The following is a 12,513-nucleotide window of genomic DNA, read 5'->3' as shown; positions in this document are numbered from 1 at the left end:
GGGCTGCTGTCCTGGTGAAAGATGAACCATCACTCAGTCTGAGGTCCAAAGCGCTCTGGAGCAGGATGTCTCTGTACATTGCTGCATTCATCATTCCATTGATCCTGACCAGTCTCAGAGTTCCTGCCGCTGAAAAACATCCCCACAGCATGACACTGCCACCACCATGTTTCACTGTAGGGATAGTATTGTCCAGGTGATGAGCGGAGCCTGGTTTCCTCCAGACATGACGCTTGGCAAGAGCCAAAGAGTTCAATCTTTGTTTCATCAGACCAGAGAATTTTGTTTCTCATGGTTTGCGAGTCCTTCAGGTGCCTTCTGGCAAACTCCAGGTGGGCTGTTATGTGCCTTTTACTGAGAAGTGGCTTCCGTCTGGCTACTCTACCATACAGGCCTGATTGGTGGAGTGCTGCAGAGATGGTTGTTCTTCTGTAGGTTTCTCCTCTCTCCACAGAGAAATGCTGAAGCTCTTTCAGAGTGACCATCGGGTTCTTGGTCGCCTCTCTGACTAAGGCCCTTCTCTAGGAAGGCTCGCTCTAGGAAGAGTCCTGGTGGTTCCAAACTCCTTCCATTTACGGATGATGGAGGCCACTGTGCTCATTGGGACCTTCAATGCTGCAGAATTTTTTCTGTACCCTTCCCTAGATCTGTGCCTCGAGACAATCCTGTCTCTGAGGTCTACAGACAATTCCTTGGACTTCATGGCTTGGTTTGTGCTCTGACATGCACTGTTAACTGTGGGACCTTATATAGACAGGAGTGTGCCTTTCCAAATCGTGTCCAATCACCTGAATTTACCACAAGTGGACTCCAATCAAGTTGTAGAAACATCTCAAGGATGATCAGTGGAAGCAGAATGCACCTGAGCTCAGTTTTGAGTGTCATGGCAAAGGCTTTGGATACTTATGTACATGTGATTTTTTCGGTTTTTATTTTTAATAAATTAGCAAAGATTTCAAACAAACTTCTTTCACATTGTCATTGTGGGGTATTGTTTGTGGAATTTGGAAGAAAATAATGAATTGAATCCATTTTGGCATAAGGCGTAATAATGTGGAAAAAGTGAAGCACTGTGAATACTAACTTGTCCAACAATTGACTTGCATTGACTGACATTTACCATCATCACTATGGCCTGAAGCTATTAATGCAGTTGGCTTACAGCACCACTCAGTGGTCAAACCACAATAGTCTGATGTTTTCTTTCTTCTTCAAAACCACCAAAAAAATAAATCACCACCTTTAAACATGTTGAAAATTGCCAAAAACTTGTCAAAGAAATATCAAATGATACCACTTTACCAGTTTAGTTTTATGCAGCTGTTAAATACAAAGGTTTGGTTACTCACCCTAAGGAAGAACTCTCCTCCATCATTGCCAGCTTTAATTCTGAAGGTGTAGTGTGCACTGGGGAAGATGTTTGTGGCTTGAATCTGAAAGATATCTGCTGGTACGGTACGCTCTGAATGAATGCTCATGTATTTGTAAACAATAGACTGCGGCAGGCCTCGACACGTACTCGAAGACTGGCACGAACACCGGCTGGGAATGAAAGCATGCTTATGTGTTAAATCTAAATCATTTCTGGCTCCAGTACTAGGATATAAACACAGACGGACTTACTTTTCTGATGTCAGCACATAAGGCTCCTGACACGGGTTCTGAGGGTAACAGCGATGACCTCCATAATAGTTCCAGCACATCTCATCTTCCCTACAGTCATGGCCTGAATCACACTCATTGATGTCTATGATACCAGAGAAAAGACAAAAGCAATATGTCATATATACTGTATATATGAGAATACAAGCCTTCCAACAGGCCAAACAACTTGCTCCAGGCAAAACGCACACAAAGTTTTTCATCAAGTCAGAAATACATTCAATTACAGAAGTAATATTGCTACTGGAAATTCAAATGGCAAGATACACAACATAAACTTCATCTAATATCGTTCCCTCTACTTCTGTAATAACAGTAAATCATGCATAATTACATGCAACTAATCCTAACCACACAGTAAGAACATGTTGTTAATTAGTTTTACTAAGTGCTTAAATGTGCAATTACACTGCAACAAGGACACCTTAAAAAGAAATGTAACCCATTTGTGCTCTGCATTGTTTCCATTAGCATGTGGTTGGGAATTCCTGGCCCATCTTGCTCTGATGTGAAATATCTGGGTGTGGATGGATAGAGAGGAGGCCAGGCAATGACGAGTGTTATATTTTATAAAGGAGGAGGCTGATACCTTGACACATTCTTGTTCTCTGCAGCTGATATCCCTCTGGGCAGATGCAGGAATATCCTCCCGGGTTGTTAATACACACATACTGGCACATGTAGCTGGAGAACGCGCACTCGTCGATGTCTAGACACACACCAGAACAACACAAACTCAACAAACAGTGACATGTAAACCACACTGAGTAAAGACATACATCAACTTTCTCTGAAACCAGGTTGAAAACAATCTAGCTAATGATAAAGAATTATTTTAGAGCTGTCCAATCAAAATTTCGAAATCAAACACTTGATATGATTTTTTTGTGTGTTTAAAAACTGTGCATTTCAATTTGATCTATGTTTGGTATGTTTGAGCTGAAGCTGGAGAATGAATGAGCTACGGCTGCTCCATTTTGGCAAAAATCATAATCACGATTATTTTGGCCAATATTGTAATCACGATTATTTAACATGATTATGAGTGGGTCCGGAACTTTGTATAATTGATTAATCTAAAGATAGCCATACAATAAAAAAAGATACAAATGAAATGATTTGACAAGAGCAGTCAGTGATTTTGTCTTTGTCTTTTGTTGTTTGATGAGCATTAAGCACAGAGACGCCTGAAGGACTATTACTTGTGGCCGCTTTAAGAGCTGCACGGATCCAATATACTGTTACACACAGATTTTCATTCTTAACTGTTTACATTCATTCCAGACATAACTGACAAAGTTTTACACCAATAATCACCAAACGCCGCATTTTGACATATATTTGCATGTATTTAAGCGTTTAGGTACGCATCTTAAGCTAAAAGTTCACTTTGCTTGTCCGTGTTCACAGTGCATACACAGAACAGCGCAATTTCTCTTTCGTGCTTTTAAAAACACCACATCAAATAAACATTAATAAATCAAGCATGTCCCATTTTATGCATCACATGACATGAATTTACTGATTTGCATGTGAAATTGGGCTTTTATAGTGGAGCGAAAGCGCACAAAAGGGGCGGAATCGAGAGCAATAATAGCTTTATCTCGATTATTGTATTTTCATAACCGTTTGAAGACGAAATTTTAATTAAAACAGAATTTTGATTAATTGCACAGCCCTAGAATGAGCACTGGAAAGAGCTTTGCTAGCAGGTGAATTATCACAGAAACAAATCACATACATATAAAATTAAGCACAAGTCAAGTAATGAATATGCTCTTTCTGCTAGAATGCAAAGAAACATAATAAACAACTAACATAAAGAATTTATGAATACTTTATTACAACACTGTAATCACTAAAAGGACCATTTTTGTATATTTGTAATTGGTCATTGCACCCTCTTAGGCTGTTGATTTGAAATTCTGGTGTTCACTCATCATTCTTTCTAACCGAAACAATTTCTTTCAAATCTTTTGACCGCTCTCATTATTATATGTTTAGCACTGAGCCTGTTGCACTGCTAGCAGTGTGCACAAACTATTACACTTGGCATGTAGTAAGTGCACACAAACCAAGCACAGAAACATCCAGCATTAGCACTTACCCACACAAGAGACTGAATCCGGCGCAAGTTCATAACCCTGATCACACTGACAGAAATATGAGCCCAGGAGGTTGACACACTGATGTTGGCACGGCTGAGTCAAATCACACTCATTCACATCTGAAACACAAGCCAAACCCATGCACAGTTACAATTATACATGTAATATTTCTACAAGTGTAATATTGCCTAACCCTAACATACAATTTATATGGGCAGTTAGTTCATCTATATATTCTCCAACAACAAAAAAAGTCCAAAACTAGTCAAAGCATCAGGTAGGGGTGTGCAATATTAACTGTCTACAACACTACTGTAATTGTTGTTTTAATATGTGTGAGCTGACATTGTAGATGTTCCTCAAATTCGGTCCTGGAGGGCCCTGCAGAGTTTAGCTCATACTCACTTACCTGTGATTTTCTAAGGATTCTGAAGACCTTGATGAGCTTGCTCAGGTGTGTTTGATTAGGGCTGGAGCTAAACTCTGCAGGGCACTGGCCCTCCAGGGCAAGATTTGAGGAACCCTGTTATAGAGGATGTCACTTACTTTACAAAACACAAAATAAAACATGCGTTGACAGCACATGCTTTTACTATGAAGGTATGCATTTCACAATGCAAATAAAAATCAAGAAATGGGGACAAAAAAATATTTATATCATAAAATATTGTTACAAGCAAGCAATAGTTTTTCCTGATTAAGGAGACAATTGCAAATGCCACATTTTATGCAATAAACAAAAAGTTAATACTCAGTGATAGCCCAAGAACTCTTAGTTTGTATTTCGTTCTATTCCTGTTGGAACTGTTCCTGAATTTTCATTAAAAAGTAAAGAAATTAGAATAATCTAACTACAATCAACAGCACAAATAAATACAATAGAGTAAAGATACAAATAAAATAAACAGTGATTTTTCATTTTTTTAAGTAGGTCTAACATTAGTTCTTAGGTACAGAAACTGAATAAAACGATCAAATGTAAAAAAGCATTCCATATTTTACAGTATAAATTGAAGCTTAATCTTTATTAAGGTTACAAAAGCTATTTAATCACGAGCAGTGAGTGATTTCCTTGTTGCTGTTTGATAAATATTAAGAAATTGCTTCAATTTAAGAGAATGCACTGATACTTAACGTTTAGCTGGCTATGTCTGTTAGGATACTAGCCAAGAAGGGAATTTTGATAAAATTTTTTGTGTGAATTTGTCTATTGAAACACAATAAAAGAGCTTAGTATTTGCGCGCGTTCTGAGGCGCGGATTTGCGCACTTCCGATGTGCGCACACACAGATCTTCTCACTGCGCTCGTGAGTTTGCGTCTTATGGCTCTTAAATGTTGAAACTGGCAAAGATAAAATGAGTTTAGTTTCAATCCAGATAGCAATGTGTGCTGTTCAGGTCTCACCTGCACACAAGCGCTATCAGCACCCGGGAGACGACGGAATAATGACTGCTCATATTCCAGCATCGCTGTTGTTGTAACGTATTGGGAGGCCAGAATGCGCATCCATCAACAGAAACATGCATTAGCCTAACCTGTTTGTTTTACGTGTTGTTATTTAAAACATATGACAGATGCGTTGTCAGATTCAAGTTGAACCGCAGTCCTGGTGAGTGCCGAACCATGTGTGGAGAACCATACGGTTAGATTTTTTTTTACCAAGAACCGTTGCACCCCTAGTATATATAGCCCAGTATTCAGTAGTCTCATGTAGCCAGACATTCAGACTGAAGCCACTTTGAATGGCCAAGGCCCAAGAGGCCATATGTGTTTTGTGCCGCGTCGTGTTTTTGGATGCGGAAATGTCGCCACAATTGTAAACTTTTGTACAGTTGTAAACACGATGACTATCTTCTTTCGTGAGGGGGGTTAGCATCACAGCATCTTTGTTTCTAAGTGGAACGTCCAGGAAATCCTGTATAATTTAACCAATCCGATGACGACTTTGAAACTCCTTAAGTGTCTCCATCTATGTGTGCCGTATGCATCAGACATCCAGCCAGCGGTCCGTGGGCATGATGTCTGAGACTGAGAGTAAGTATTCAGTTGTCCTTTGCAAGGACTTGTTTTGCTAAGTTTAAGGAAGAGTACGCTTTTTTTTCAGAAATATTTGTTGTTACACTGATTGAAAGTCTCTTTACATCCTGATAGCAATTAATAATTAAAGTGGGTATTTTATATGCGTCTCCTCCGTGGGGAGCTCAAGCTCAAATGTTCGTCTAGTCCAAGGATTTCCTACCTGCTTTTCAACTTATATTTGCATACCTACACACAGCCAATAGAGAGTGTTTAGACTGTTCAAAATGCATGCCAAAATACACAGAGACAGACCACTATTCACCATGTTACAGAACAATTGACCTAGAAAATTGATCTCCTCACAGGGTTTTAGGTCCTTTCATAGTAAGTTCATTATCCCAACAGTGGACTTGTGTCTTTTTGAGCTAGACTTAACGAACTATTAAAATCAGGGTTGGCCATCAATGATCCTTGACATTGTGTAAATTTGTAGAGCTGACATTACAGTTAGGTAGATAATGGTCTTGACATCCTGAATCCACTCCAGCCGTCTTCTGAACTTTTCACACCTGTTCACACACCTGCCAAAGACCCCCAGCCAGAAGTTCAGCCCATCTCAGAGCCAGTGCCTGCCACATTGACTCTTGAAGAGTCTACACCTATCACTCAGTATCTCCTGAAGCCATTGACTCATTGACATGGACCTGTCCACATGTCAGCTGGATCACCAGATCTACCTCGGCCTTCTAAATCATGGCCAAAGCCTATGGGACTCCACTATGTCTCTCTGATCCATTGGCTCCACCCTAGTCCTCCATCCTTCTGGCTTCATTGGGGTTTCTTCCGATTCCCTGACTCCGCTCTGGTCTGCTGTTCCTGAGGTTTTGCCATGGTTTCCATCCCTCCAGCTCAACTGTGGTCTTCTTCGATGATTCCATCATGGTGGTTTCCTACTCCTCTGATGCCCAGTAAGTATATGGTGCCAGGAGGGGTTAATGTCACATTTGGGTTTTGTCCAAAAACTCTTAGTTTTTGTTTAGAGAACACATTTTAACTATTAACTAGTATGCATATTAGTACCATATTATTAGCATCAGGTCCGGCATTAATGTTGGGTGAGAGGGTGTGCAGGCCAGTCAAGTTATTCCAACTTAAACAATTAATCCAAACGTAAACAATTTCTCTATGGACCCTGCTTTGAGCACAAGAGCATTATCATTTTGAAGCTACAAACGATTGTATTTTTAAATATAAGCAGGTATCCACATATGCTGTAATGGAGCATAACAGTTGTAAATACACAGTCATTCTTGAGTGTACTTCTAATTTCCACATCTTTTAGTTACAGTTGGGCACCACATGCATTAGTCAAGCTGCGTGTAAAAGAAAAATTATTTTGTTCATCATGAGACTTAATAAAATCCTTCCCTGCAGACAGACCTACAACATATTCGATGTGCTTGTACTGGTCCTAAGAGCTGTTCTTATCAGTATGTTCTTCAATCTCCATGGAGTGCAAGTGTAAAAATACTTTTGCAAGAAACCTTTCCTCGCCGAGGAATTTCTTATCATGTTGTTGATCAAAGAACATCTTTTACTGGCAAAGATCTTCAAGCTTTGATTCAGAAGTTAGGTATCAGACTAAAATTTCACATTACTTAGTGTCCTCAAAACAGCTGAACAATGTGGAGTTGCAGATTACACCTTTGAAAGATCCCCCTACATCAACACAGAGGGTGGGCGCTGCATTTGCCTGTTTCACTAAACCCTGGGATTGACTCCAACTGGTCTCTGTGCTTTTGAAATATGTTGTGCTAACAGATTCACCTTTCATCTGAAGCTCCTCTTACTTCTGTCCGCCCTATGAGATCTTTTAAATTCCTTTGTTAAATATTTGAAATCAAATTCTTGGCAGAACTGTGAAGCATGCTAACATGACAGACTCTATCAGCTAGGCATTCTTGCCCTTATATCGTACTGACATCTATTTCACTTTATTGTATTAAGAGTGATAACAAGAGTAAAAAGATAATGAATACTACTCTAAATATAAGAAGCTTCCTGTATGTTGCCCAATAATGATTCTTCTACAGTCAATATAGCTCTTAAAAACTGCTATATGACATTAAAATGTTTCAGATTAAGTACAACAATCCCCTTTAACACCTTGCAATGTTTTAATTAATTGGCTCAATGTAATGTGCTACTTACAAAGAGAGATGTGTACTTTAAAAATACAGTATATGTTGCAAAGTACAGGCCTTGACCACCAGAGGGTGAGTGCAAATGCAAAACAGAAGTTTAGAGAAAGATACTTAAGGATATCCACTGAATTCCATTAAATACACTCTCGTGCAAAGCTGTGCAGATAGGAAGGAAGGTTAGGTTTTTGACTCACCTACACAGCTGTGGTTGTTGCTGGCGAGCTGGTAGCCATCTTTACACTCACAGTAATAAGAGCCAGCAGTGTTCACACATCTGTGCATGCAGTAGTGTGATAGCATACATTCATTTCTATCTGCAAAGAGGTTTACAAACAGTGCTTGAATAAGCTTACAGTATATATATATATATATATATATGATTCTTTTCACATTTACAGGGTAATAGAAATTTTTTTTTTCATGGATGAAGATTATTTTCTTAATTGACCAAGTCTGATATGAAAGATAGTGAAGACAAGTATTAATGTATCTGACAGTGTTTTATTTAAAAAAAAATCATCATAGGGAGTATAGGGAATTTAAAGGCTCGTCATATAGGAAAGCCTGACAGAAATGCTAAGAACTATTGTTACCCAACACTTAGTAATAACAGCTATGAAAAATATCCAGTAAATGCTTTATTTATTTACTTGTCCTAGAATTTTAATTTCAGTGCATGAATTAAAGCCAGTTATCATCTTTATTTATTTCACTATTATAAACATACTATTTACATGAGCAATATAAGCATAATGTTGTTTTATAAAAGTTTTTATATTCAATGCGAACGACATAATAGATACTAGGGAAGGTCACTGAAAGTGGCCCCCTCCCAACTAGAGTTATATTAGTAGGATGCTTTGATGACTAGATTTCAGTGTGAACTCACCCACACACTGTTCTCCATGTTTCTGGTATCCAGAAAGACATTGACAGTTGTAGGAGCCTCTGGTGTTGTAGCAGATCTGGTCTGCACTGCAGCTGTGTAGGCCTTGAGAGCATTCATCAACATCTGCCCAAACACAGACAATCACACAGACTGGTCAATGCATACCATGGTTAAAGCAAGCTAGCAAATCAGTAATTTATCACATTAAATTTGTATTATATTTAAGCCATAAATCCAAATGCAGTTAATGGGAGCAAGTCATTGACAAGTATCATGAAATAATTAATTAAAACATGAAGAGAGGAACATTAATTTGGTAATCACTCTACATGGAACCCAAAGTCCAAAGTGTAAATACAGACTGCTGGATTCAACCAGATTTACTGAATTAAATGTCCTTTTCAGGTTCCTTGTCACTGCATGATGAACCAACAATTGCACCACTGGTTCAAATCCCAACATTACATGGCCTTCTCCACCCTCTCGAGAGCAAAGACCTGGTCCAGAAACAAGTCCATTCTTGAAGTCTATTTCCTGTTCAAATCCATGATCTCTTCCTGTTTGCATTTATGATGCACATTACTATTACTGTTACTGTTACTATGGTGAGTGAGAAAAAGTTTAGATTGTGTATACCTCCCTGCCCACGTTACATCACAGGTAGGTATTCATAATTTGTGTGCACACTACTTAGGAGCAAAGCATGCATTGTCAGCTTTCAAAGTGGTGCACATTGTGAGCAGCTGCTGATCAAATTGCTCTGATCCCAGAGGCAATATGGCTCTGATGTTCTCCCATGCTCCCCAGCACTCACACTTAGGATAGGATCCAGAAGCCTGATCCAAGCCTCCTTCCACCCCGAGTGAGACCCTGATGTTGATGTTATCCAGTTATGATTGGCATTGGGCTACCGACCTGTATTTATGGCCCACCAAGGAGACAGCCTGAGTCATAGGCTGCTCCATGTCAGCATTGGTGGCCATAGAGACATCATTGGCTCAATCTATCAGGCATCAAGGACAAATAAAACCTTCCTCTTTTATGCCCCGCTGTCTCCTTCTGGCCTCTTCAGTGTCAGTTTGGTCGTCAAGAGATTCCAGGAGGCTAAATCGTCAGACTTCCAAAGGTTCATTCCCTGCCGTTCCCAGGGCTGCTGCCAGGGGGCAACCCCAGCCACCTACATCCAGCTCCTCAAACAGGCAGCAACACTCTCCTTCAGGGCATCAAGATCCCAGCCTCAAAAGGCTTATATCCTTTTTGGAAACTGGAAAGCCTCTAACAAATGTCTCTCAGTGGGTCCTGCATACAATAGAAAAGGGCATACAGTAAGTTCCTTAGGTTTGCTTTCAGAGGAGAAGCATAACAATAGCACTATCTCACACCCCTCACACCTTCATGAAGTACATGAATGCAGCACTGGCTCCTTTGAAACTCCAGGCCATCCATTTACCAAATTTTATCAATAACTGACTGATTTCAGCTGAAGGAAAACCCATTCTGTATGATAAATGTGATGCACATATGCCTTCGTTCCTTGGTGATGTAGAAGAAACCTTAGTTTCTGTCCCAGGGACCTGTGCTGGAGGCATTGTGTTATTGCAAGACGCTAATGACAGATACTTCACTCACAGGCTGGGAGTTGGTCCTGAGGTCTCAAGGTCTATGGAGGCAGCATCTTCTCTCTTGGCACATTAACAATGATGGCTGAATTTCTAGCTCAAAAGTACTTCTTATATATCACTCCCTGCCAGAGATGTAGAAACTACGTATCTTAAACACTAGAGCTCCCGCCATGAAGGAATCATTCTCTTTTAAGTGGGGGGTTTTCACCTTATGGTGCAGGGAACCACGATTGGTCCCAGTTAACTGCCCAGTTGCTTCACTGCTGGAGTTCCTCCAGAATCGTTTCTCTGTGGGTCTATCACTTTCCATGCTTAAGGTTTATGTGGTGGTCAGAGCTGCCTTCTAAGCACTGTTAGGTGATAAGTCTTTGGGGAAACATCATTTGAGAACTCTGTTCCTTCGTGGCACTTACAGGCTCATTGTCTGGGCCTCCCTTCTACACCAGGCTCTCGAGTACTTTTGTGCTCAGTTGTGCATACTAGGACAGGCATTTCACAGTATGGCACAGTGCCCATTTTGTTCCCCATTGCATCATGATTTGGACACAATGCAGGTTCCTTTAAGGGGAATGTCTCAGGTTATGAATTAAAACATGGTTTCCCCAGTGGAACATGTTATGTTCCAACTGTCATTTGTAGCTTCCATGGTCTGCCATCACACGTCACGAGTGGCACGAAGCCAATCATGATTGGAGTTGCTTCAGACGCCAAGTCATGCAAAGGCACTTTCCATAGTCTCGTTCCCCTCTCAGGGAACCATGGTTACATCTGTGGCCTGAGATGTTCTCTCACACTTTTCTGTTCAGAATAAAAAACGACATTTTGAGGAATGTCTGTAACCAACCACCAAACATGCCATCTCAATATTGTGATGTCTATCAGCCATCGGTGATGGGCGATGGCATCGTCTATCAGCCCAACCCTAATCTTATCTGCAATTGTAACTGCAATTTAAACACATTCATGCCACCTCTGAGCTGCATTAAAGTCTGTGTAAATGCATCTACAGTAAATGCCACTTAAGATTGCCACCTCTGCAGTGTAAAGAATTTGTTGATAATTTGTTAGGTAACAGCTCTATAGTGTCTTATTATTCTAAGTATCTCCTTATAAAGGTAAAAAAAAAAAAAAAAAACCTGGAAGTTAAGCTATTTGTTGCTGCCTGTTCTTGTGATAGGCTATATGTAGAAATAATGAATTCTAAAGATCACTGTCTCTGGGAACTGGTCATTTTCCATTGAGTATTAACCATCTGCATTAGTACACAAGTATTCAATAAATTAATAAATGAATGCATGAATAAATGAATAATGACGATCTACAGTATTGTTATGGAAGTACCAGACTTGGAGACAGGATTTGTGGACATTACACACAGAGATTTTATAAACTGAGAAAATGCAGATAAAGAGGGAGATCGTGGATTTGCTTGAGTGCACACACGTCTTTGGGATGAAGACTTAGACGAGTAGACACACAATGGAGGCCGTTGGAGACACAACAGGAATGCTGGAAGTATCCGCAGGAGCGAATCGCAGAAGGTAAGCATGCAAGTAAGTGGTCTGTATACCAACTAGTAGACCAGACAATAAGCCTGGGAGAAGTATGTGCTTTGATACAGGAGCTGATGAGGTGCAGGTGATCAGTATTCAGGAGATTGTGAACTGAGTGAGGGAGTAATGGTGGAGCCTTTATGGCCTGTTCCTGAGGACCAAGAATCCTGACATTGAGATGGGGGAGGGGGGGGGGCAGGCTCTGTGGAAGGATTAGAAACAGGGTTATGGTAAGGCTTGTGTAATGATACTTGACAGGATGACTAAATTCTGTAATGTGCAGGCAGTTGGAGCTGGTGGCAGGTTAATCTAACAAATGAGCAGATGCAGCTTGATGTCCCTCATCGAGAGCCACACTTACTGCCCGGGTTGAAGAATAGAGTGTTAGTCCACTGGACATCAGCATGGCTCTTCTGTCAGTCAAGTCAAGTCACCTTCATTTATATAGCGCTTTT

At 40.2% G+C, this 12,513-nt stretch overlaps 1 protein-coding gene and 1 pseudogene across 1 annotated transcript in view; both read right to left on the bottom strand.

Annotated features, from left to right (window-relative positions):
• efemp1 (EGF containing fibulin extracellular matrix protein 1) overlaps positions 1-12,513 on the bottom strand; it is a 30,913-nt gene that overhangs the window by 4,035 nt on the left and 14,365 nt on the right. The window contains exons 5-10 of the mRNA XM_073835254.1: positions 8,884-9,006; positions 8,189-8,308; positions 3,770-3,889; positions 2,252-2,371; positions 1,624-1,747; positions 1,350-1,542 (exon numbers count right to left, since the gene is read on the bottom strand). Of these exons, the coding sequence (XP_073691355.1) occupies positions 1,350-1,542; positions 1,624-1,747; positions 2,252-2,371; positions 3,770-3,889; positions 8,189-8,308; positions 8,884-9,006 (800 nt within the window). The remainder of the gene's footprint in view (positions 1-1,349; positions 1,543-1,623; positions 1,748-2,251; positions 2,372-3,769; positions 3,890-8,188; positions 8,309-8,883; positions 9,007-12,513) is intronic.
• Positions 30-1,010, bottom strand: LOC141325757 (uncharacterized; annotated as a pseudogene).

The sequence above is a fragment of the Garra rufa genome, chromosome 2, assembly GCF_049309525.1.
Source record: "Garra rufa chromosome 2, GarRuf1.0, whole genome shotgun sequence".
In the NCBI taxonomy this organism is placed as follows: domain Eukaryota; kingdom Metazoa; phylum Chordata; class Actinopteri; order Cypriniformes; family Cyprinidae; genus Garra; species Garra rufa.
Note: the sequence above shows the minus strand (reverse complement) of the source record. Positions and strands in the feature narration are given on the sequence as shown.